Raw genomic sequence first — 25,223 nt, 5'->3', positions numbered from 1 at the left:
CTTTTCTACTGCATGGCACGTCCGTACCTACTGAGGGATAGCGTGGGAAAGAGTGTGGGTGGAGAAGGGGAAAGGTTGGGGGAGTGCTTTGCTGTGTTTGGAGGGAGCACTTTGAGACAGCGGGTGCTTGCCAGCTGGCATGGGGGCTGGGAATAGGAGGTGGGGGGTGGGTGCAGCATGTTATCTGTGCATGGGTAGTAGTGGGTGCTGTTAGGTGGCTTGGCATTTCTTTTCCTTGCTGTCGTGGCATTTTGCCAGGCGCATTCTCTCCCTGGAACCGTTGCACACGGAAGTGTTTTGAGTGCAGACAGTATTTACAAGAATCCCTTTTGTGTGCTGCTTTAAACGGAGTCACTTCTGATTGAGATCCCACAGCCGCCTAGCAGCACCGCTAAACAACTGGATTGTCCAGAAGAATTCTGCATCCGATGGAACTGCAGAGTGAGTGAAGACCGGTATATGCTGTGTGGCCCAAATGATTGTTCGTTATTTAATTATTTGTATTGCAAATGGCTCAGGTCAGGGCCCCATTGTGCTAGGCTGAGTTCAATTCCTAGCTCTGCCACAAACTTCCCCGAGTACCCTTGGGAAAGTCACACAACCTCTGGGTGGGTGTCAGCTCCTCATCCATAAAATGGGGATAAGAATACTTCCTTTGTCTTGTCTGTTTTGCTTGTAAGCTCATCTAGGCAGGAGATGTCATCTCTCGCTAGGTGTCTGTCCAGCACCCCACACAACGGGAGCCCAGTCTCGGCTGAGATCTGCATTCCTTGCTGTAAGGCAAGCAGTAATAGGTTCTTACACCTGAGTCTTGCATGGGCTTCATGCTCCCTGAAGCAGGGCCGTCTCTGGCTTTTCTGCCGCCCTAGGCAAAAAAGCCTCCCGCCACCCCTGGCCCACCGGCGGGGAGCGTGGCAGGGGAGGGCGGCGAGCCCGGCCGGGGCCCCGCTCTCCCCAGCCGGCCGGAGCGCTGGGGGAGGGCGGCGAGCCCGGCCGCGGCCCCGCTCTCCCCAGCCGGCCAGAGTGCCGCCCCTCTCCAGGTGCCGCCCCAAGCACATGCTTGGTAGGCTGGTGCCTGGAGCCGGCCCTGCCCTGAAGGGGGTCAGGAGAAGGCAAGTTTGCTGTAGAATGTGAGAGAGGATCACGGGAGCTTTCCCTGAGCAAAAGGACAGTTCAAAGCCTCGTCCTTCGCCGTTTGCATCCCACTCCATGTCCCGTATTGTCACTTTTCCTGCGCTGATCTGCTCCTGGGGGTCTTGATGGACGCAGTGTCAACTAAAGTAACTGAGATCTTCCCGCCCCTTGCCCCCGGAACCACTGCTCTCCCCCCAAAACCTTCCACGGTGATGTGCGCGTGAATGCAAACCCAGGCGGGGGAGGAGCTGTGTGTGGGCGAGCAAGAGGGCATACCCGGGAATAATGAGTTGGGAAAGCAAGAATGGGAAACGTAGGCTGAGCAGCGGGAATGATACTCTGACTGCGAGGCCTGTTAGATCATGGGGAGCCTCGTCGGTGGAGACATTTGAAACCGGGCTGGAGAAAGCCCTAGAGGCAACAGTCCTGCGCTGTCCCCCTGGGAGATGGGGATACGGGCCTTTCCCATCCCAATCTCCCGTGATTGGAGGAGAGGCTGAGGGAACTGGGATTATTTAGTCTGCAGAAGAGAAGAATGCGGGGGGATTTGATAGCTTCTTTCAACTACCTGAAAGGGGGTTCCAAAGAGGATGGAGCTCGGCTGTTCTCAGTGGTGGCAGATGACAGAACAAGGAGCAATGCTCTCAAGTTGCACTGGGGGAGGTCTAGGTTGGATATTAGGAAAAACTTTTTCACTAGGCGGGTGGTGAAGCACTGGAATGGGTTACCTAGGGAGGTGGTGGAGTCTCCTTCCTTAGAGGTTTTTAAGGTCAGGCTTGACAAAGCCCTGGCTGGGATGATTTAGTTGGGGTTGGTTCTGCTTTGAGCAGGGGTTGGACTAGATACCTCCTGAGGTCCCTTCCAACCCTGATATTCTATGATTCTATGATTCTCTGTCAACTCAATAAGTGAGCCAGGTGGCCTGTGCTGTGTGTGAGGATGCACCTATCGATAGATAAAGCTATGTGTATATAGTTTTTGCTTTGCGTTAGAAAATAAAAATGATTGTCGCCTAGTACCAGAGCGCTGGGTTTTTTTTGTTTTTTTTGCCCGGCAGAGTTGAAAAGATTGTTTTCTATTCATGGCTTCAAGTTTGGGACAGAAAAGGCATTTTCCTTCAGATAGCTGCTTTCTATGCATACTTGCCTAGATTTGCATTGATTTGAAGCAGGGATTATATTTCCCTTTGCTCGCTCTCTTTTCTTGGACTTTTTGTACTCTCTATCCCTCCGATAGCTGCTTTGTGCTTGTGTCTTGAGTCCTTTCTTTCTCTGCTACTATTATTCATTTCCTCTTCTTTTCTCTCTCCCCCTCCTGTTCCTCACAACCTTTTCACAGCAGACTCATTTCAAAACTGGTTTTTCACCCTTGAAGCCAAGAATTTTCTTTCCCCAACTCAGCTTGGTTTGGAGATGGAAGTGCAGGGGAAGAGGGTTTTTTTTTTTTTTTAAACTAATTAATTTCTGCATGTTAAAGGGACAGGACAGCTCCTCTGGAGAGTGTGGGAAGCAGCATGAGTTAGATTGTAATGAAATGTTCCATTTGTTCGGGGAATTTCTCTCCCCCAGGAACCTTTTCTTCTCTAGCGTTTAATTTAAAAACATGTCATTATTCTTATTTTTCATTTTATTCCGTTGCAGAGGACAGTCCCATATTTTTCTTGACACGGCTGGAGAATTCCATAGAGCTAAGGAATGTTCCCTGTTCCTCCCCCCTCCTCCCCCCCCCCGGAGTTAAAGACCCCAGCTCAGCAAAGCATTTAAACACGTGCTTAAAATTAAGGACTTGCTTAAGTGCTTTGCCGAATAGGGATGGAATTGAGCACGTGTGTAAGTGCTTTGCTGAATCACGGCCAAAGATATTTTCCAAATCTTTTTTAAAAGGCTTAAAAACCAAAATTCTAAATGAAAAAAAAACCCAGAACTTGAGAACGTAACCTCTCATATCAATGAGCACAATGGGACCTTCAAAATACTCTGAAACCATCTACCTGCTAGCAGCTGAGACTTTCGTTACAATTCTGTTTTCTGAAACCTGTGATTCTGTAGTCATGCTTACAGAATAGGAGGCTCTGTCCTGGGAGGCAGTGACTATGAGAACGGTTTGGGAAGCTGTGGTGGAGAATGAGCTACACATGAGCTCCCAGTGCAATGCTGTGGCCCAAAGGGCTAATGCAATCCTGGCATGCGTAAACAAGGGATTACTTGAGTATAAGTAGAGAGGTTATTTTCCCTCTGTGTTTGGCACTGTTGCGACCGCTGCTGGAATCCTGTGTCTAGTTCTGGTGTCCATCAGAACATAAGAACAGCCATACTGGATCAGATCAAAGGTCCATCTAGCCCCATATCCTGTCTTCCCACAGTGGCCAATGCCAGGTGCCCCAGAGGGAATGAACAGAACAGGTAATCATCAAGTGATCCATCCCCTGTCGCCCATTCCTAGCTTCCGGCAAAGAGAGGCTAGGGACACCATCCCTGCCCATCCTGGCTAATAGCCATTGATGGACCTAACCTCCAGGAACTTATCTAGTTCTTTTTGAATCCTGTTATAGTCTTGGCCTTCACAACATCCTCTGGCAAAGAGTCCACAGGTTGACTGTGCGTTGTGTGAAAAAATACTTCCTTTTGTTTGATTTTAACCTGCTGCCTATTAATTTCATTTGGTGATCCCTAGTTCTTTTGTTATGAGAAGGAGTAAATAACACTTCCTTATTTACTTTCGCCACACCAGTCATGATTTTATAGACCTCTATCATATCCTCCCTTATCGTCTCTTTTCCAAGCTGAAAAGTCCCAGTCTTATTAATCTCTCCTCATACAGAAGCTGTTCCAAACCCCTAATCATTTTTGTTGTCCTTTTCTGAACCTTTTCCAATTGCAATATATCTTTTTGAGATGGGGCGATGACATCTGCACGCAGTATTCAAGATGTGGGCGGACCGTGGATTTATATAGAGGCAATATGATATTTTCTGTCTTCTTATCTATCCCTTTCCTAATGATTCCCAACATTCTGTTTGTTTTTTTGACTGCCGCTGCACATTGAGTGGATGTTTTCAGAGAGCTATCCACAATGACTCCAAGATCTCTCTCGAGTGGTAACAGCTAATTTAGACCCCTTCATTTTATAGGTATAGTCAGGATTATGTTTTACAATGTGTATTATTTTGCATTTATTAACATTGAATTTCATCAGCCATTTTGTTTCCCAGTCACCCAGTTTTGTGAGCTCCCTTTGTAACTCTTCACAGTCTGCTTGGGACTTAACTATCTTAAGTAGTTTTATCTGCAAATTTTGCCACCTCACTGTTTAATCCTTTTTCCAGGTCCTTTATGAATATGTTGAATAGGGCTGGTCCCAGTACAGACCCCTGGGGGACATCATTATTTACCTCTCTCCATTCTGAAAACTGACCATTTATTCCTACCCTGTGTTTCCTATTTTTAACCAGTTACCAATCCATGAGAAGACCTTCCCTCTTAGCCCATGACAGCTTACTTTGCTTAAGAGCCTTTGGTGAGGGACCTTGTCAAAGGCTTTCTGAAAATCTAAGTACACTATATCCACTGGATCCCCCTTGTCCACATGCTTGTTGATCCCCTCAAAGAATTCTAGTAGATTGGTGAGGCATGATTTCCCTTTACTAAAACCATGTTGACTCTTCCCCAACAAATTATGTTCATCTATGTGTCTGACAATTCTCTTCTTTACTATAGTTTCAACCACTTTGCCAGGTACTGAAGTGAGGCTTACTGGCCTATAATTGCCAGGATCACCTCTGGAGCCCTTTTAAAAAATTGGCGTCACATTAGCTATCCTCCAGTCATCTGGTACAGAAACTGATTTAACGATAGTTTAATCACAGTTAGTAGTTCTGCAATTTCACATTTGAGTTCCTTCAGAACTCTTGGGTGAATACCTTCTGGTCCTGGTGGCTTATTAATGTTTAATTTTTCAATTTGTTCCAAAACCTAAAAAATCTAGGACAGTTCCTCAGATTTGTCACCTAAAAAGAATGGCTCAGGTTTGGGAATCTCCCTCACATCTTCAGCCATGAAGACCAATGCAAAGAATTAATTTAGTTTCTCCACAATGGCCTTGTCATCCTTGAGTGCCTCTTTAGCATCTCGATCGTCCAGTGGCCCCACTGGCTGTTTAGCAGGCTTCCTGCATCTGATGTATTTAAAAAAAAATTGCTGCTACTTTTTGAGTCTTTGGCCTGGTCCACACTAACCCCCCATTTCGAACTAAGGTACACAAATTCAGCTACGTTAATAACGTAGCTGAATTCGAAGTACCTTAGTTCGAACTTACTGCGGGTCCAGACGCGGCAGGCAGGCTCCCCCGTCGATGCCGCGTACTCCTCTCGCCGAGCTGGAGTACCGGCGTCGACGGCGAGCACTTCCGGGATCGATCCGGGATCGATTTATCGCGTCTAGACAAGACGCGAAAGATCGATTGCTTACCACCGGACCCGGAGGTAAGTGTAGACCTACCCTTTGGCTAACTGTTCTTCAAATTCTTTTTTGGCCTTCCTAATTGTATTTTTACACTTCACTTGCCAGAGTTTATGCTCCTTTCTATTTTCCTCACTAGGATTTAACTTCCACTTTTTAAAGGATGCCTTTTTGCCTCTCCCTGCTTCTCTTGCTTTGTTGTTTAGCCACGGTGGCACTTTTGAAGAAGGATGTTGATATATTGGAGAGGGCTCAGAGAAGAGCCACAAGAATGAGTAAGGGACTAGAAAACCTGCCTTACACTGATAGATTCAAAGAGCTCAATCTAACAAAGTTTAGTTTAACAAAGAGGGTAGGGGGCAACTTGCCTACAGTCTATATAAGTATCTACACAGAGAACAATCTAGCAGAGAAAGGTATAATTCAATTCAGTGACTGGAAGTAGAAGCTAAACAAATTCAGACTGGAAATAAAGTGTCCATTTTTGGTAGTGGAGGTCATTAACCATTGGTACAACTTACCAAGGGTCGTGGTGGATTCTCCATCACCGACAATTTTTAAAGCAAGATGGGATGTTTTCTGAAAGCTCTGCTCTAGGAATTATTGTGGGACAGGTCTCTCTCCTGTGTTGTACTGGAGGTCAAACTAGATGATCGCCGTGGTCCCTTCTGGCCTTGGATTCTGTCAATCTCTTTCAGTGGTTCTCAACCTGTTTACCGTTGTGGGCCGCATATGCAGCTCTCTGTGTGTTCTGTGGGCCGCATTCACACAATATATAGACTACCTGAATGGCCCTGAGGATGCCATATGGGCCACAGTTGTCTGGTAATTGGGCCACTGCTCTAAATCCTGAAGTGTCCTAGGGCCTCAAATCCAAGATGAGCCAGAAAGCTGGCCACATTTTTTCCCCAAAATTTGAAAAAAAAAACACCTAAAAAAAGGAAAGAAGTAGATGAATTTTCAATTCCACTCTCTCCCCCCCCCCCAATTTTTCATCCAATAAAACACTGATTTTTTCTTCAGTTTTGAAATTATGACATTTTGAATTTCTACATTTTAAATTGAGGGGGGGAAATCTGAGAACATTATTTTTAAAATATTTGTATTTTGTTCCCCTATTTTCCAGTGAGCTGTAATTTGATCCGGGCTGGAGTCTATCTTTCTAAAGTACATCAGAGACCTCTTTCCCACAGTATCTGAGCACCTCACAGACTCAAATGTATTTATCCTCGCAACCCCCCTGTGAGGCAGGGCAGGGCCATTATCTGCACTGTACAGAAGGGAACTGAGGCACAGAGAAACTGTGACTTGCCCAAGTTCTTGCCCATACTGAACTCAGGTTTCTCAAGTCCTGGGTCCAAGGTTTCTCAAGTCCAGGTTTCTCAAGTTGCTAGTGCTGTAGCCACTGGGCCATGCTTCCAGCCAGGAGTTCAACGACATTGAAAGGAAATCCATTTAAAACTGAAAAGAGGAAATATTTGTTAACCAGTGGAACTCATTGCCATTGGATACCAATAAGACCAAGATAGTAATAGCATTCAAAAATGGTTAGGCATTTTATGGATAATGAGAATGTCCTCAATCACATTATATAGGACTTTTTTTAGAAGGTATATAACCCCTCATGCTTCAGGACATAAACCAGCCATTAACCTATTGAGGTCAGGAAGAAACTTCCCCTCTAAGCAGATTATTTGATAATTGTCCACTGCAGGGTGACAGTAACCTTCGTCTGAAGCAGCTGGTACTGGCTACTGTTAGCGATACTAGGCTAGATGGATCTAGGGTGCCCAGATGTCCTGCTTTTATAGGGACAGTCCCGATTTTTGGGTCTTTTTCTTATATAGGCTCCTATTACCCCCCACCTTCTGTCCTGACTTTTCACATTTGCTGTCTGGTCACCCTAGATGGATCCCTGGTCTGATACAGAGCTGGCAGTTTCTATTATCGTATGGTATGGCCATCACATAGACTTCTTGAATGCCCTTAAAGATTAATTAAAAAAAAAAAAGGACAGCAAATCCCATTGGCTAACACATAGGCATTCGACCACGTGATAAAAACCAGCATGTGCTGTAGTTCTCAAAGCCAGTTGGTATTTGTAGTGAGAGCCAGGTACCTCCAGGGAAGCAATACAGAACTGTCTGTAGAATTCGGCAGGGAAACCATCTGGGTTTTCCCCACTTTCATATTCTTCATAGACTCAATTAACTCATCCTCCATGAGGGGTACGTCAGGGTATCTCTACTGGGCCGCAGTAATTTGTGGTAATGTAAATGTAACAGATAATGTAATATCTAAAAGTTCTGCTCTAGGAATTGTTTGGGGGCAGGTCTCTGGCCTAGGCTTGAAGTGGTCCCTTCTGGCCTTGGAATCCATGCATCTGATTTCTGGGTTGATTTTCCAGCTCTTGATGTCTTCAAATCCAGACTGATTGCCCTTCTTGAAGTTACGCTTTAGCCAAACACAAGTTATTGGGCTCAAAACAGGGGTAACTGGGTGAAATTCTCTGGCCTGTGTCGTTCAGGAGGTTAGACTAGATGATTCCATGAAATACGATTATGCCAAAGCTGCCCATCTTCCTCAGATGAGACTAAAAGCTGAGGTCCCGCCCAAGCTACAAGGAGTTTTGGGTAGAATAAGGGATTTCCCCCAGCATCTGTGGTCAAAGTAACCCTCTCCCCGCTGTTTTGCAGTGTGTTGTGTACAAAACGTGTTGCCTCCCTCCATCATAGAGATGGCTGCATCCCACAATTGTTTGTGTAGTTGTCAAACACTTTGGGATCCTTTGAGAGCGACAGGCACAATATACACATTTAACATGTCATTGTTACTGGGCCCAATCTTGAGACCTTTTCCTTGTTTTTTAATTACCTGGGGGGGAAGCAGGTGGAGTTTTGTCTGAGTAAGGCCCCTAGCATTTAGCCCATAAAAGTGACCCTAGACTGCCAAAGCGCAAATGTTAGTCAGGGAAGTGAGTTACTCAGCGCTGAGTCAGAAAAGTGACTTGGGAAAAATGGTCTCTTCCCTGCGTGCCTGCAGGTCACACATGGAATATAGGGTTGGAAGAGACCTCGGGAAGTCATCTAGTCCAATCCCCTGCTCAAAGCAGGACCAACCCCAACTAAATCATCCCAACTGGGGCTTTGTCAAGCCTGACCTTAAAAACCTCTAAGGATGGAGATTCCACCACCTCCCTAGGGAACCCATTCCAGTGCTTCACTACCCTCCTAGTGAAATAGCGTTTCCTAATATCCAACATAAACCTCCCCCACTGCAATTTGAGACCATTGCTCCTTGTTCTGTCATCTGCTACCACGGAGAACAGCTGAGCTCCATCCTCTTTGGAACCCCCTTCAGGTAGTTGAAGGCTGCTATCAAATCCCCCCTCACTCTTCTCTTCTGCAGACTAAATAAGCCCAGTTCTCTCAGCCTCTCCTCATAAGTCATGTGCCCCAGCCCCCTAATTATTTCCGTTGCCCTCCGCTGGACTCTCTCCAATTTGTCCACATCCCTTCTGTAGTGGGGGGCCCAAAACTGGACCCAATACTCCAGGTGTGGCCTCACCAGTGCCGAACAGAGGGGAATAATCACTTCCCTCGATCTTCTATGATTCTATTGTACGCTCCTGTTGTACTAGTGGAGTCTCGTTCCTGTGCTCGCAGGACGCAGCAGCGAGTGAGCTGGGTTCTGTTCCGCCTCACGCATCGTTTGACAGCATCGTCAGCTGAGTCCTGAGCATGGGCTCTCTGCCCTGACGTGAGAATCAGAAAGAACGTAGAGGAGTCAGCCTCTGTGGGTGCAATCCGTACTGCACTGTACCAAAATCTTCACCACATGATGGTGGATGGGGCTGTGCTGGAATCCTTAATTTTACTTACTCGCCATCTGTGTAGAAATGTTACCCATGGCCTATTTAATTGGGCTGGGCGGTTGGTTTTTTGAAAGGGACGCTTTCAAATACATCTCATCTCTAGGTCTGATTTTTTTAATTTGACCTTAGTGGTGATTTTACAAAGCCCGATACTGAGTACGTGACGAAGCACTAGCCTGCAGCAGGAAAATAGACAGATGGAAACAGCCTTGGGGGCTGAATTTTAAAGCTATTAAGTGCAAAAAAAAAAAAGTGAATGTAACATAACAGTTGTGCACTTGCACACCCCAGAGTCTGGAAATTGAGAGCTCTGGTTTTCACACAATGCTCGTAACTTAGTCCTGCGCAGATTGTACAGTGTGTAAAACTAGACTGGAGGAATATCAAAGATACCATAGGGACCAACAGCGTGTTGGCAGCAGGAGGGTAAACTGAAGTGGACCCAACTGGTTTTTTACGCCTCTGACTTGTCTAATTCTGAGAGTTTATTTTCACATGCTTATATTGCCTGGTCCCTGATGGTAATCTACAGACTTCAATGGGAAGAATTTGGATCCGGATCCTTGTTGTTACATCAATATGAGCATCCCAGAGGCAAATAACCATCCACTCTAGTGTATTTGTTTGAGGGCATGGTCGTTATTTCAGTGTGGAGCGTAGATGGGAGCACTGATGGAGAAATTCACACCCCAGGCACAGGGCTTAAGTGGGGATAAAGGGCCTTTAACCTAGTGTGCACCTAAAGCTCCATCCTGCAGGGTTCAGAGCCCTCTGTCCCGCTCCAACATCAGCATAAGTGCATGCTTAACGGGTTTGTTCCATCGCTGAATAGGGATGGGATTGCTCGTGTGTTTGTGACTGTGATTTGCAAACTCCTATGGGACTTAGGTGCCGGCTCCCTTTGATTCTCTGAGGCTGCTTTTGTGACCTAAGTGCTTTGTCTAAGGTTAATCCTGGCTTGTTCTCACTGCCTAGCTAACTCGAGTCCCGTCCACACGCGCACACACTTAACTCGAACGCAGTGGTACTTTTAACTTGAGTTCGCTGGCCCAAGGGTGGTACGGGCCTAAACTGGAGTTAACACAACTCGTGAGCGGCTAACATGACTGCTCTAGAGGGTGGATGCAGGCTAGCTCTACTTGAAAGCCTCTAGTGCAGGGGTTCTCAAACTGGGGGTCGGGACCTCTCAGGGGGTCGCGAGGTTATTACATGGGGGGGGTCGCGAGCTGTCAGCCTCCACCCCAAACCCCGGCTTTGCTTCCAGCATTTATAATGCTGTTAAATATATAAAAAAAGTGTTTTTAATTTATAAGGGGGGTCGCACTCAGAAACTTGCTGTCTGAAAGGGGTCACCAGTACAACAGTTTGAGAGCCACTGCTCTAGTCTTCCAGGGCTTTCCCACAATTCCCCCCTCCCCAGCTCTGCCCAGAAGGGACAGACAAGTTCCCCCCACCTCCAGTACACTGGGGAAGAATACATAGGGCATCTCCGCTCCCGGCAGTGCTAAGAACCATGGGAGCTGCTCCCAGAAGTCTTTGTGCCATGCACGAGTGAGCGCAGTGCCGAGGTGGGCGCAGTGATATCTCGCAATGTGGCTGCTCTCGCTCGCGCTAGGCCAGCTCGAGAGAGAAGTTACCGTGATGTCAGGCCAGTGGCAGAGCAGAGGGCTTGATCCTAGGTCTCTCAAGTGCTAGCCCAGCGATGGTGCCCCGTCCCAGGCTGTAATGACAGCGCTGGGGTAGCCTAGTCCTTCTTGGCAGGCCGTTGGCGAGCTGGGAGGATGGATCTCTGCAGTGCTTGTGTCATCTGTGGAAACTCTAGCAGACGTTCCTTTGCAAAAATGTACGAATTAGGCAATTCAGGGGAAGGCTTTCCCGAGACGCTCTACTGGAAACTGGATCCCTTAAAGCATCAGTCTTCACTCACAGCCGAGGAATAATTGGACACCCGGGTCCCATCAACACATCAGAAATCACCGCCACTCTGGGGACAGCGTCCAGGGGAATGGGGAGGTGTCGCTGAAGAAAGGAAAAGGGGAAGGGCCGGCTTGTGTCCTTGGTTTACGGCTCTTCTAGCCGGAGCAAAAGAGTCTCAGCCTTTCAAAAATGGGTCTGTGGGAGGCATCAGACATCGACCCCCAGCCTCACTGGGTCGGCAGCAGTTTCAAAGAAGGCCACCACAGGAGTGACAAGCGCACCGTGACGGGGGCACGGGAAGGCAGGACCCTGGATTGAGCGAGCGCTGTCTGACCGGCAAACAGAACCGCACTGCCATGCCAAGGGCTAAAAAATCACAAGTGGGACTTAAATATCCTGAGATTAAAAGCAACGTGGCAACTGCCACCAGCCTTACACATTATCTGTATAAAGCGCAGCTCCTGGGACAGGTCTCTGACCCAGTGCAGCCCAGCCCGATCCGCTCTTTGACCCTTAAACACGTGGGAACAGATCTGGGGGGTCGATATGGCAGGTGAATTGTGTGCTAGGCGCAGAGAGAGACACACACACACAGGCTGACAGTGGGCAGGTCTAAATCTTTATTATAGAGTGATCAAGAGAGACTTTCCCACTGTCCTGTCACTAGAGCTTTCCCAGCTCAACTGCCTGCTAACTCACTGCTGTGCCACCTACTTACGGAGCCACAAAGTGCAGCCTGTGTTTTTAGAAGGGCTGCAGTAGACACAACACCTCGCTCCTGACCTGCCGTTCCTATCCCTTGTCCCGACCCGGCTCCGCCGCTGCCCCTCAGTCCTGCCCTGTTCCAGCCCTGGGCTCCCCACTCGGCTCTGTCGTTGGACTTCCCTCTGAGCAGGACAGAATGCAGCCACCGCAGGGGCAGGCGCTTCGGGGAGGGACGGCGCCTTCTTTGACGTTTGGAGGGCGCACGCGATGGCTGTTCCTGGAGGGACCAGCGACCGCCAATGGGCTGCAGGAGGATGATTTTGTAGTTAATGGGCTAGGATGGGACCTGAGAGAGCTGGGTCTGAGCGTGACCTCAGACAAGGGGTTGATTTTCGGAAGTGCCTTGTCCTCGCAGCTCCTGTTGCTGTCAGCTGGAGTGGAGGAGTTTCGGCACCTCTGAAAACAAGGATCTCCCACCCTGCGCCTCAGCGGAGGGGGCTGCTTCCTTGTAGGGTGACCAGACAGCAAGTGTGAAAAATCGGGACAGGGGGCCGGGGGTAATAGGCGCCTATATAAGACAAAGCCACGAATATCGGGACTGTCCCTGTAAAATTGGGGCATCTGGTCACCCTACTTCCTCACCTCAATGGCGTGCAGCGAGGATGCGCTCAGATGTTGGCGATTGGCTCAGATGCTATGAAGTACGTCAGCAGAGCTTCCAGGTGGGCTCCATTGCAGATCGGGAGCTGGGCAGGATGTACAAAGGCCACTGTGGGTCATATGCCAAGCTGTAACTCTCCTGTCCCGTAAGGGAGCTGTGCTCCGTTCCCCACTGGGCACTGGTCCCTCGTGCATCCGGTTTGGATGCTGCTTACTGTCAGTTTGATTGACTCATAGAGTTTAAGGCCAGAAGGGACCATGAGGTCACCTAGCCTGACCTCCTGTACAGCACAGGCCATTAAACTTCAGCTCGTCACTCCTGTACTGAGCCCAGGAACTTGTGTTTGGCTAAAGCATCTTCCAGATAAACCGCCAGGATGGATTTGGAGACATCAAGAGATGGAGACGCCGCCATGTCCCTGGGGAGTTTGTTCCAATGGTTAAACAACCTCCCTGATAAACATGTGCCTTATTTTCAATTGGAATTTGTCTGGCTTCCGCTTCCAGCCATTGGTCCTTGTTCTGCCTGCTCGGCTGGGTTGAAGAGCCCGTGAGTATTTGTTCTCTCCTGTCGAGGTTCTTACCCACCGTACTCAAAGTACCTCCCCATCTTCTGCTTGGTAAATGAACCTGCCTGAGTTTCATAACCCCTAATCCAGCCCTGCCTAAAGCCCACTAAGCCGGCTGTCATTCATGCGTCGCACAAGTCCCACCGCTGCCACTCAAGCCAAGACCGTTAAGTCCAGCAGCTCTCAGCTGGCAGTGCGTCCCCCACCCCCGGGGCTGTGCCACGGGTTGGCACCCTGCAGTCTTTACAGCAGGGGGGTCGTGGACGCTGCATAGCTGAGAGCTAGCGGAGTGGGGCTGGCTGGACACAAGTGCTCATCCGCTGTTCCCTTGGTAGAGCAAAATCGCCAGGGTTGCTTTTTTGAATGCTTGCGAGGAGCTTCTACGCATTGCAAGTCCCTCGGCTGTGGCTCCCCTTCTCCGTTCCCTCGGTCGGACTCTGTGGCTGAGGACTCGTTAGCTGCCGCAGCAAAGCCATTATATAACAGCCGTGGGGAGCGCAAGAGGAGCCGCGGACGGGCTGATCTCTTGTGACAACGGCATATTTGTCTGATTGCAGAAGTGTCCCTTCCTGTAAAGAAAATTCCCATAAATGTTGCATTAGCGTTGATGGAACATGCCTGCGCATCTTCCAGATGAACTGCTAGAGGGGACAAGGAGACGCTTTCCCCGCCTGCATCTCTCGTGTGGCTTCGCTCCCTCCGCTGCAGAGAGCAACGTGGCACAGACACACACGTGGAGACTAAAACCTATCAGGGACGGAAAGGGCTTCCCTCTGTGGGGGAGTCACACCTCTGAGCCAAGAGACTGGTGCCTGGGGGAGAGCAGGCTGAAAGGGGGCTTCCATGCACAGCCCTACTGTGCACCCCCCCATGCACATCCCTACCTACCGTACACCCCGATGCACAACCCTCCCTATCTACCTACTGTGCACCCCCCATCCACAGCCCTACCTACCGTACACCTCGATGCACAACCCTACGTATCAACCTACTGTGCACCCCCCCACGCACACCCCTACCTACTGTACACCCCAATGCACAACCTTCCCTATATACCTACTGTGCACCCCTCAGGCATCCCCCTTCATACTGCACACCCCAATGCACAACCCTCCCTATCTACCTACTGTACACTCTCATGCACACCCCTAACTACTGTACACCCCGATGCACAACCCTATCTAGTTACTGTGAACCCCCACGCACACCCCTACATACTGCACACCCCAATGCACAACCCTCCTATCTACCTACTGTACACCCCCATGCACACCCCTATCTACTGTACACCCCCATGCACACCCCTATCTACCGTACACCCCCATGCACAACCCTATGTATCAACCTATTGTACACTTCCCATTCACACCCCTACCTACTTAACACTCACTGCACACCCCTACCTACTGTATACCCCAATGCACAGCCCCACCTATTTACCTTCCCTCCCACTGCCCTACCTACTATACACCCCCCACGCACACCCCTACCGACCCTTCACCCGAATGCGTAACCATCCCTAGCTACCTGCCTCCCCAACCCTACCTACTTAGCACTCCCTGCATACCCCTACCTACCATACATCCCGATGCAGATTCTGCCTGTGGTCCCTCCCCACCCAACCTCTGTATAACTTGGATCCCAGTGCGGGAGAGCTGGATTTTCATTCCTGTTCAGGCTTTGTCTGAAGCCCAAATGAACTCCGGACCCCTGCGCTGCCAGCCACTGCCTCTGCTCTCAGAAACACCAGAGAGAAATGATCCTCCTGAAATTTCTGCCCCAGCTGAATTCTAGCGAGTCCCAGAAGGATGCCCAGCTGCTGACTTGTCCAAGAGCAGATTCCCTGCAGTTCTGGAAGCCGGGATCTCCAACACCCACCCAAGGGAATGCGTTTTCACACCACATAGAGTTAACCTGCGGAACTCATTGCCACAGGATACCACTTGGGCCAAGAGCTGAGCAGAGGCCAGAACAGGGCTGGACATTTAGCCCAGAAACAGGAACACCCCGAGTTACAATAGTACGGACTTTATAAAACCAGGGGTTTGGAAGGGCTCTAAGTCCTCCTTCTTCAGAGTAGAAACCAACTTCTCTGGGCAGGTTGCCCCATAAGCACCTATGAGGAGGTTTCTGGCACCTTCCCATGAAGCTGCTGGTACTGGCCACTGTTGAAGATCGAGTCCTGGGTTAGCTGGAACCTTGGTCTGAGCCCGCCTGGGACTGGTTGAGTGAGGAAGGTCTGCTGCACATACAGATTCCCCAGTGATGGAGGGAGACCGCCAGCATGGACACTTCCACATAATGCACCTCTCCAGGCTTTCTTGGGTTCAGACAAGTCCCTCTACAGCTGCCATTGTCCTCCCTGGATCTCAGTCACTTGGTGATGAGCAACAGGACCAACTCCTTCTCTGCCATGACAGTCTCTAGCCCGGTGTCCCACCAGCAGCAGAGAGGGGAGAAGTGTAGGGATATACAGTCTCCTTCCTAGGAGACAGCTTGGAGCATCCCACACTTGCCCCAGACTCGCTGTCCAGCCATCCCACCAGTCTCTGTCCCTGACGCTGGTCACAGTCAGAGGGTTTCCTTTCCTTTCCCTCATTGTGTCACTAAAGCACCAGGATGGATTCTTTGAAACCGAGTAGCTGCAGGTCCCCTAAGGCAGCTCCTGCCTCTCGTGACCTGGTCTTGGTCTGGAGGAGAACGAGGGAGGGATTTGTAGCAAGTTCTTGATTGCGGTGCTGGGAAACGAGCAAAGGACCCATCTGGGGTCAACCTGGGGAGAAAGGACCCCGAGCCGCATTTCTGATCCCTCTTGAGACGAGCCCTTGGAGTCCCACCAGGCCCCGGATTCACGGACTTGCACACCTAGCGCTCGTCATGCTCGCCAGCCACGATTAGTGCGGTGAATCTCCCTAAGCACTCCCCATTGCACGGAGGAGGGGGGATGCATCATTTACTACTCCCCTGAAGTAAACCAAGATCAGGCTCCAGGCTATCTGGGAGTGATTAAGTGGAAGTCCTTTAGCACCCATCTGTTATCTCTTAATTAAAGTTTCTCGCTAATTATTTTTCCTTGTCAGGAGAGCCAAGCTGCTGACTCCAGGGATTTACCAAAGTGCAGCGAACGAAACAAGGCTTCACTGACTGCAGTTCTTCATTAACGAACAAATTAAACCTGGAACGGTCCATATCTTTGGCTCCATCTACAGCACTCCATTACGTCTGTTTCCTTACAAAGATAGATTTGGTTTGAAATCACTCCTGGAGGAACTGCCTCCCTTTGCATGAAATTCCTCCGCCCGCAAGGGAAGGTTTCTGTTGGCAGCTGAGGCCGGGTGGGAACAAAGTGCGGCAGAAGAGAGCGAAGGGACTGACAGCAAGAATTAAACCCTCTGCTCCATTCCAGGCACAACTGAGAGGGGGCTCATGCCCCAGACGGCCCTTGTGCTTGTTTTCTCTGTTCTGTAACATGCAACTTGGCACGATTACTGGTCTGGAGGAAAGCAGGGCTGGTGTAGATAGGGGTCCTGGCCACTCAGGGCTGTGGGGCGAGGGGGCCCAGGAGCGAAATCAATAGGGGTGCTAGAGGATAGGGCTGGGTGCCTCTGCAGAAGGGACTGCTGCAAGCCAGTGTGGAAATGCAGTGGCCAAGCCATGAGGGGACCCAGGACTGGGCCCACTGGCAATCTCTACAGTTGGCCCAGGATTAGATTAGCCGGGGGGATTGCAGAGCTCTGGCAGAGCTGAGGGAAGAGCCGGGGACTGGAGTAGCAGCGGGGCTGCAGCTCAGGAGAGCTGAGGAGGGAAGCCTGCAGAGTTTGCGACACTAATCAGTTCACATGGGAATAGCCACCTTTCTCCCAGCAGCCATCGCCTCTGCTGTGTTCACTGGAGTCTTTCCCCCATCTCATCCCTGCCCTCCCCCCCCCCCCCCCACAGCCCCCGGGGCCTGTTGCTATTTTTGTATTGTGGTGTTGATCTAGTTTAGTGTGAAAGTCACAGGGTTCTGAGCCCTTCTGCTTGAAGCGCTCTGCACACACACCCCCGGCGCGGTGCAGATACAAAATGTATTCTCACAGGGATCTCATTCACCACCTCGAGGGTTGCTTGTGGCTGGTCAGACCCAGCCGGGAGAGAGATGCACGTCCAGTGGCTGGGGAAAAGGCCTGTGAATCACGAGGCTTGGATTCAATTCTCAGTCCCGTCATTGACCCCCTCTGCAACCTCTGAGCAAACTCACTCGGCTGCTCTGTGCCTCGGTTTGCCCAGCTGTAAAATGGGGCCAATGATACTGCGCCACCTCAAGCAAAAGGCTTTGAAACTTACCGACGAGGAAGGTGCTATTAGCAATATTGAAAGATGCCTAAATCTGTGAACAGTGCCTCCCCCCCCCACCCGCCCCGATTCCACAAGCAGCAAATCCACCTTATGTGTGGGCAGAAGCGGGTGCACATTGCGGCGAGAATAGTTGGGTCAAGTCAGCCTGTAAATTGCCGTGGCAGCCAGCCGGAGCTGGGGAATGAATGCCTGTAATTTGCTCGCAAGGGAGCCTTGCACAATGAGCCCCATTCAGCGGCCGCTTCCACCAGGAATGCGAAAAATCTCCCCTTCTTTTCTGCTTTGTGTTCGGAGAACCCCTGGGGCGAGTCGGGAGAGCCCCCGGAGCGGATCTGCAGCGGGCGTGTGTTGGCTGAGCTCCGGTCACATCGGTGGGGCTGGGCCCATCCGCACCGAGTCAGGAGCCGGCCCCCGGGGGTTTCCGGGAGCAGCCACAACCCCCGGCCAAGCGTGAGGGGCATGGAAAGGCGTGATGGCTGGTGGGGCGAGCGTTTCGCATGGGACAGGCAGAGAACACGGGGAGCCGTGACTCTCCTGCGCTGCTGGGGCAGTGGAAAGCAGCGTAGCATGCAAGTGGAGGAAAGGTAGAGGGGGGCTTGGAATATGGGCCCATTCAGCCTCTTCAGGATTTGGCCTTCCTGGAGCCAGGCCTCCTGGCAGGTGCATGCAGGCTGCCTGTGTGTCCCCCTCCTCCTGCGTCGGTGGCAGAAGGGCCTTGCTTCCTCCTCTGCATGGTGCAGGGTGTCTCCGTCCCTGTGGAGGTGCTGTGGGTGCCCAGACTGTCCCCGTGGAGGGGGCCCGCCCATCTCAGGAGATCGGGCTCAGGGCTGGAATGCGCCACTTGGGACAGGGTTTCCAGAGCTGGGATCTTCTCCAAGGGGAGTGAGGAGGGCTCTTCACTGCCCCCAGCCTGGTTGGGAGATGGCATATGTGATAGAAACACTGCCGGGCCCTTTGGCAGAGATCAGGGCAATGCACTGTGGTTGGTATCCCCCGGCCCTCTCCGGTCTGCCTGAAACCCACGCGGGAGTGATTGAGGGCCGGGCAGCAGGCCTGGCACTTGGGCTGCTGCTGGGGGCTTCTCTGAACTGCATTTACTGGTATTTTCCCATCACTGAATCTGGTTCCCCTCCTGTTCTTTTTATACCTGCTTGTGCTTCTGCTCTGGGCAACCTGGCTTGCTGCATGCCCTAGATTTTGGGGTACAGATCAGGATTCACGGTTGAGCACCCCCACGTGCGTCGCACCCGGGATGTGTGCGGGCCGGCTGGTTGCATGTGCTTACACAGGACTTTGCTTTGCCTGAGCAGTGCTTGGGTTTGCACTGCTTTAGCTGGCCTGGAAGCCGGCCAAGAGTCATTCAAAAGGAGAGCGGTAATTTCAGCGTAGGGATCCCGGCTGAGCGGGGGAAACTTGGAACGGGTAAAACGCCCTCCCATAGGCCCCGCCTCCCAAACCGCGTCAGCTCGTCCCTTCGCTAGTGTCTGTCGCGGGAGAGCTGCCTTCAGCTGCTCCTTTACGTGCTCACAGAGGTATTTGGACGTAGGTGGGATCCCAGGTCTCCCTTTGCTGCGGGTGACTGTAATGCTCTATAGAACCGCCCACATGGCCCGTCACCGAGTGGCTCCGTCCGCAGCCTGAAGTCCTGGTCCTCCCCTGGAGTGGGGCAGGGCGGCTTAACGCCCGCCTCCGTTCAGTCGCTTGTTACCCTGCCCTTCGCTGATCCTCGCTGCGGGGGCTCTGTGCGTGCCAGCATGCGGGGGCGGGGGAGACGGTGGCGGGGGGGGGCTGTTTAGCTCCATCCCTGCCTGCAGATGTGCCCCCCCCCTTTGGCCGGGATGGGGCCGTCACACTAGCAGGGAGCAGTCCTGGGTTGCAGGAGAATGCTGCACCGGTGCCTGGTCCCACCTACGGTCTCTCGCAGGGCCCAGTCTGGCCCTTCGGCCGAGGTCACTAGGAGAGGTGACCTCAGTATTGGCAGTGCCCCTGGGCTCCAGGGAAAGCCCTGAGTGCTGCATCAGAAGCACTTGGTGACTCCCCCCGGGCCACCGCTCTGTGTGTAAAGAACCTTGGTCTGGTTTTCTCCCCCTCCCCAGGACTGAAGACAGCCCCGTCCTAGTTTCCCTCCTGTCCCACATCCCCCAAGGCTCTGGGTTGAAAGGGGTTTCCCAGGCCTCGATGCGAGTCAGTGCAAAAAAACCCAAAAAGGCTGGGGCTGCAGAATTGCCCCAAACCCGATGGAGACGTTTTCCCCAATGCCGCATCCTTCTGTTCATGCTGCCCTAGGGTACGCCAGTGAAGGTGTGGCTGCAGCGCCGGTGGGCGAACCCCCGCTCATCCAGCTGCTGTGGCTAACAATAGCAGATGTGGTGGCACAGGCTGGTCATTCTAGTACGCTGGGTTTGTACTTGGGTGGCTCGCCCGTGCTGCCAGGTCTTCATGGCTATTGCTACCCAGGCTAGCTAGGCTGGCACTAGCATGGCTGTGCCTGCCCGTGCTACAGTCACACCTTAATTTGGGGTGTAGACAGACCCCTAGCAACAGGAGGCAGCTGCTATCATCTGGCAGATGATCAGCAACTTCTGTCTCTCCGGGTACTAACATGGCCACTTCCCCGCAGTAGCTGAACACCTGACAGTCACCAGTGGCGTTTGCCCTCTCCTCACCGGGCTGTGGGTGAGTTTACCCCTGTTGTGTAGAGGGGGCAAGGCACGGGAGAGGCAGTCACTCCCCCACGGTCACACAAGGAATATGGGACAGAGTCAGGAATTCAACCCAGGTCTCCAAATTCCCCGTCCCTCCTACTGGTCCCCAAAAGGGGTTCTGGAAGGAAATGGATCGGTCCCTGGGGGACAGGTCCTTCAATGGCTATTAGCCAAGCCATTCAGGGATGCAAATCCATGCTCTGGGTGCCAGAAGCCAGGAGTGGAAGACAGAGCGGATCACTCCATAACTCCCCCAAAGCTCTGGTATGGGCCACTTGTCTGAGACAGGGTCCTGGGCAGGATGGACCGTTGGTCTGACCCCAGCATGGCAGCTCTGATGCTCTTATATTTGTCTGCTGGCAATCTCAGAAGAATGAGCCAGGACTGGCGAACTCCAGAGCAGGGCTGGGGCACCCCCGCGGGTGGCTGGCTGTGTGGGAGCTGCGTGCTGGCTGCTGTCCATGTTGTACCTGTTTTGCAGCTAAGCAGAGGCCGTAGATCTTTGGGCTGCGTCAGTCTGGTGCTGTGTGAATGTAAATGCACTCCACGCAGACCCCGGACTGCACCCGGCAGCCGAGGCGCTGGCTTTGGGCCCCCTTCAAAGTGACCCGACGCAAGGCTTGACATCCAGCGCTGCTCCGTGCAGGGAGCCCGGTCACGTTCAGAGAGGCTGGCTCCGGGTTTATCCCTCTGCCTCGTAAAAGCAGGTGAAAGCTGATCAAGCTCAGACGAAGTCCCCTTCCCGGCCAGCGGCTCTGCTCCCCGTCGATGAGTGTGCCAAGCCGCCCTGCTCCGTGCTGACCGCACGCTCAGCCCTCTGGCTCTGCTCCCGCGGGCGCCTCTGGAACACAGGCAGAGACGAGCGTGTGCTTTGCTGTATTTCTCCCTGGTCCGTAGAGCGTAATGGGCCTTAAATCATCGCCTTGGGAGGAGAGCGCCACTTGCAGAGACAATGCGCCGCAGTGCTAGGAACAGCTCCCTAATCCTTCCCCGCGGCCGGAGCATTGGCGGCGGGCAGCCAGCCTGGGACGGCAGTTCTTTTATGAGCAAATAGGAACGCAATTTCAGAGTCCTCTTCTCCCCGTCCCCCTCCAGCCACAGACACGTGCTCAGCCACTGTCTGGAGGTGACAGAGAAGCACAGCTTCCATCAGGGACAATGGTGGTGAAGCACTGGAACGGGTTACCTAGGGAGATGGTGGAATCTCCTTCCTTAGAGGTTTTTAAGGTCAGGCTTGACAAAGCCCTGGCTGGGATGATTTAGCTGGGGATTGGGCCTGCTTTGAGCAGGGGATTGGACTAGATACCTCCTGAGGTCTCTTCCAACCCTGATATTCTATTCTATGATAATGCTGACCTGGCGGTTTGATTTCCCTGCTTGTCACACTCTGGTACGTTCTCCGGTCAGGCTCCCTGCCAGCGGCATCGGATGAGGCGCCCGTGCGCCCGTCAGTCTCGCTCCAAAAGCTGCATTAGAGGTGGAAGAGGAGGGAGTGAGAGGGGTGGGGTGGGAGTTGGCATCTCGCCTTCGCCAGTGAGGGTTTGAAGCCCAGCTCAGGCAGGCAATCCAGTGCCGATCACAGGGCCTGCCCAAGAGGGGTGCACGCTCCGAGTAGCACCAAGTGAGGACTGAGGAAGGCTGGAAATGCTGCTGGGGAAGGGGTAGGAACACCATGGCGGCGGGGGCTGCAGGTCAGGGTTGAGGGACACCAATGGAGTTGAATATGGGGAGCTCAGGGCTGGACTAACAGCCGTGCTGCAGATCAGGGTGGAGGGATGTTGGCAGAGCTGGGTTAGTGTGTATGGGGGTGGGGGGCAAGATCAAGGGGATCTGGGAGAGCTGTGCAGGTGGATATCCAATTTTCCCTTTAATGCTACCCCCACTTCCCACACATGCTAACGGTGCCTTTGCATTTCTGTGTGTAGCTGGATTTTGAGCTGTTTTGGAAGGTTCCCAGGTCTGGGTACGTCTCATGGCATTACAACTCCGGGCTTCCATCTAACTGAGCATGTTAGGATGTAGGAGACTCGTTACCCCTTCCCCTCAGGGCTCCCCCGGGCCCCAGCCCAGCCCTGGGGGGTTTCTCTGCCCTCTCCACACTCTTCAAGGCCACTGCCCGTAGTGGGGTCGGGATCCCCTCCGAGCACGGATGCATTCGCTCCAGCACTCCTGGCTGCGGCCAAAGGACGAGTTCTCCTCCTGCTCAGCCTTCTGGCGTCAGCCTGCCTTCTCTCGGACACGGGTGGGAGTGTGGGGCCTGGCCTAGCTGACTGAGGAGGATCCCACAACAGACCATCGCTCCCGTCCGCTGTCACGCAGCAGGATGGTCCCACCCACTCAGCCTCTGAGTGTCTCCTGAGGAACTCTAATGCCCGGGTCTCTTGAGGTCCCTTGGGGAACTGTCGAACACAGAGCCACCCAGTGCACTTGCATTGTCCATCTCTTTAGAGTGTAAGGTCCTCCGGGCAGCGTCCGTGCCTTGCTTTATGTTCTGCACAGTCACAATCCTCACCCACACTCCCTGTGTCCAGGTCCCGGTTTTCAAAACGATGCAAAAACAGCCGCACAGCCACGCCCCCAGCTCTGCACACACAGTTATCACGACTGTGTGCGCAAATTGCACGCACAGCGTAATCGGCCAGCTGTGGACCCTGGAGGTCCCTAATTCCATGGGAGTCCACCTGGCAGGATGCCACAGCCCCTGGAAGCCTTGGGGTTCCCGGCTCTGAGTCAGAGCACGTGGGGAGACTGGAAGCCCAGTCTGCTGAGGAGTTGCAAGCGTGGGAGCTGGGACTCCCAACTCCGGGTCCGCCCACCAGGCAGGGTGCTGAGGAGCCGGGCGGGTGAGCTGGCAGAAAACCAGGCGAGTTTCCAATGGAAACCTTCCTGGCAGGCGGGATCCAAACGCTGCCCGGCTTCCGTTGAACCTTTGCTGAAACGGAACCGTCTCCACGAAACGTTTGAACGTTGAACCAGCAAACTCCACAGAAAGCATGTCCCAGCCGAACTTTTCCAACCAGCTTTGCCACACGGAAACAGAGTCTGACTGCCTGTGAATGAATGTTCCTTTGTGCATAATCGTCATCTTCCCTGTCCGAACGCCTGGGCTTTTCCCCTTGTCCCCGGTACCACCACCAACAATCATCCAGCCCCCCCTGAAGCCATGGGCGTTACATCTCCTTCCCTCCCAGACACAGAGACCAACGACAGAGAGACTAGAGATGTAGCCTCCCCAGCCCAGAGGACTAGCAGATGGGTACTGCGGAACAGGCCTCTCTAGGCAACACCACTAACATCACATAATTAGATGGCCTGACCCTGGACGCCGGTGTCCATGGATTCCCACTGCCCATCGCAATGCCAGTCTAGTCACTGCTGCCTGTGCCTGGGGGGAGACAAATGACCTGGTAGAAACCCTTAACTCCCAGTCGCTGTCGCTCCCTCTGGTTGCCCGGTTGCACCAGTCCCCCCGCCGAGGAGTACCAGGCAGTAGAACAGGTTGGCGCTGTTGCTGGGGCACAGACAACTGTTCATTAAAAACCTAAAATGGGGACGATGGGCTGTGCCCCACCCCCCTTGGGAAGGGCACTGAGATCTGCAGAGGAAAAGCCCGAATGATTGTCATGGTTAAAGCAGGTTGCAAACAAAGGGAACTCCCGGCTCCGCAGTAGGGAGGGACCCTTGTCTTGCTGAATCTACCAGCCCAAGGTCCCCCAGGAGGCTGATAGGACTAGAGTAGACGGGGCTCGGATGCCAGGTCAGCGTCCAGCCCGCTAAGCCGAGTCCCGCGAGCTCTCTCTGCCTTCATAAGCCCTGCCGTGGGAAGTGGGGCTAACGAGGAGAGGGCGGGGACTCTTCCAGCTCTAGATCTCCAAGCAGCTTCCCGGGGTGTACAGGCCCGTGTCAGTGCCAGTGCGGTGTAGGTGAGGAAGCTGAGGCATCAAGGATTTAAAGGATGTGCCCAGAGCTGTACAGTGAGTCAGTGTCAGAGTTGGGATTAGAACCCGCGTGGGCCTGGCTCCGGAGCTGTGTTCGGGTCATGCTGTGGGGTGACTTAACTCTCAGACTTTCTTCCAGGGTAGCTCCGGGGTCTCTCTCTCTCACCATTTCCACACCCCCGAGTTCGGCTCGCTTAGACGCGCTTAGAACTCACCTCGGGCTTCTCCTTCTGTCTCCTCAGACACCCATGTCCAGTACGAGCGGCTGGGCGCAGACGTGACCATGCAGTGCGGGGCGATGGACTGGGACGCGGCCGTGACCTGGACGGCCAACGGCACCGACATCGATGAGTCCCACCTCAACGGGTCGCACCTGGTGCTGCGGAATGTCGACCTCGCACACAGCGGCCAGTACGCCTGCTACGAAGGTTCCTCGTGGCACCTCAAATACCAGACCTACCTGAAAGTGGGAAGTGAGTACGTCTTAGCGCGAGGTCCGTTGCCTCCTTGGGGATAGACCGTGAGAGCTGCACGGCCTGTTCCCTTCACGGCCCCCTCCTGGTGTCAGCTCCCTGCTGATGTATTCTGCACCGTACCCCGATAACACAACCCAGGACTGGGCATCTCCTCCCCCACACCTGGCAGCAGCCTGGCCCCCCATCATAGGGTAACTGATGCTTGGCTAACTAGGCACAAGGTGATGCTCCCCTAACCAGGCCCACATGATGGTGCAGCCCGGAGGAATAATGGACTCGCGTCCGCCGTTGTGGATTGAGGGAAGGGGGAGATTCTCCCAGCAATCGGCAAAGCGTGCTTAGCTCTAAGGGGCGATTCTGGCCGCGCCGCGGTGGGGCCGTCTCAGATGAGCGGCTGGAGCAAGGCATTCATGATTGTAGTTGCTGCGTAAGAGACTATGAGCGTGTGTT

General features: G+C 52.7%; 1 protein-coding gene across 7 annotated transcripts in view; it reads left to right on the top strand.

The window, feature by feature from the left end:
- CNTFR (ciliary neurotrophic factor receptor) overlaps nucleotides 1-25,223 on the top strand; it is a 443,800-nt gene that overhangs the window by 279,689 nt on the left and 138,888 nt on the right. For all 7 annotated transcript variants that reach the window (XM_054033198.1, XM_054033199.1, XM_054033201.1 and 4 more), the window contains one exon: nucleotides 24,540-24,770. In XM_054033198.1, the coding sequence (XP_053889173.1) occupies nucleotides 24,540-24,770 (231 nt within the window). The remainder of the gene's footprint in view (nucleotides 1-24,539; nucleotides 24,771-25,223) is intronic.

This window comes from Malaclemys terrapin, chromosome 6 (genome assembly GCF_027887155.1).
Source record: "Malaclemys terrapin pileata isolate rMalTer1 chromosome 6, rMalTer1.hap1, whole genome shotgun sequence".
Taxonomy (NCBI): Eukaryota; Metazoa; Chordata; order Testudines; family Emydidae; genus Malaclemys; species Malaclemys terrapin.
This window is presented reverse-complemented; position numbering and strand designations above follow the sequence as displayed.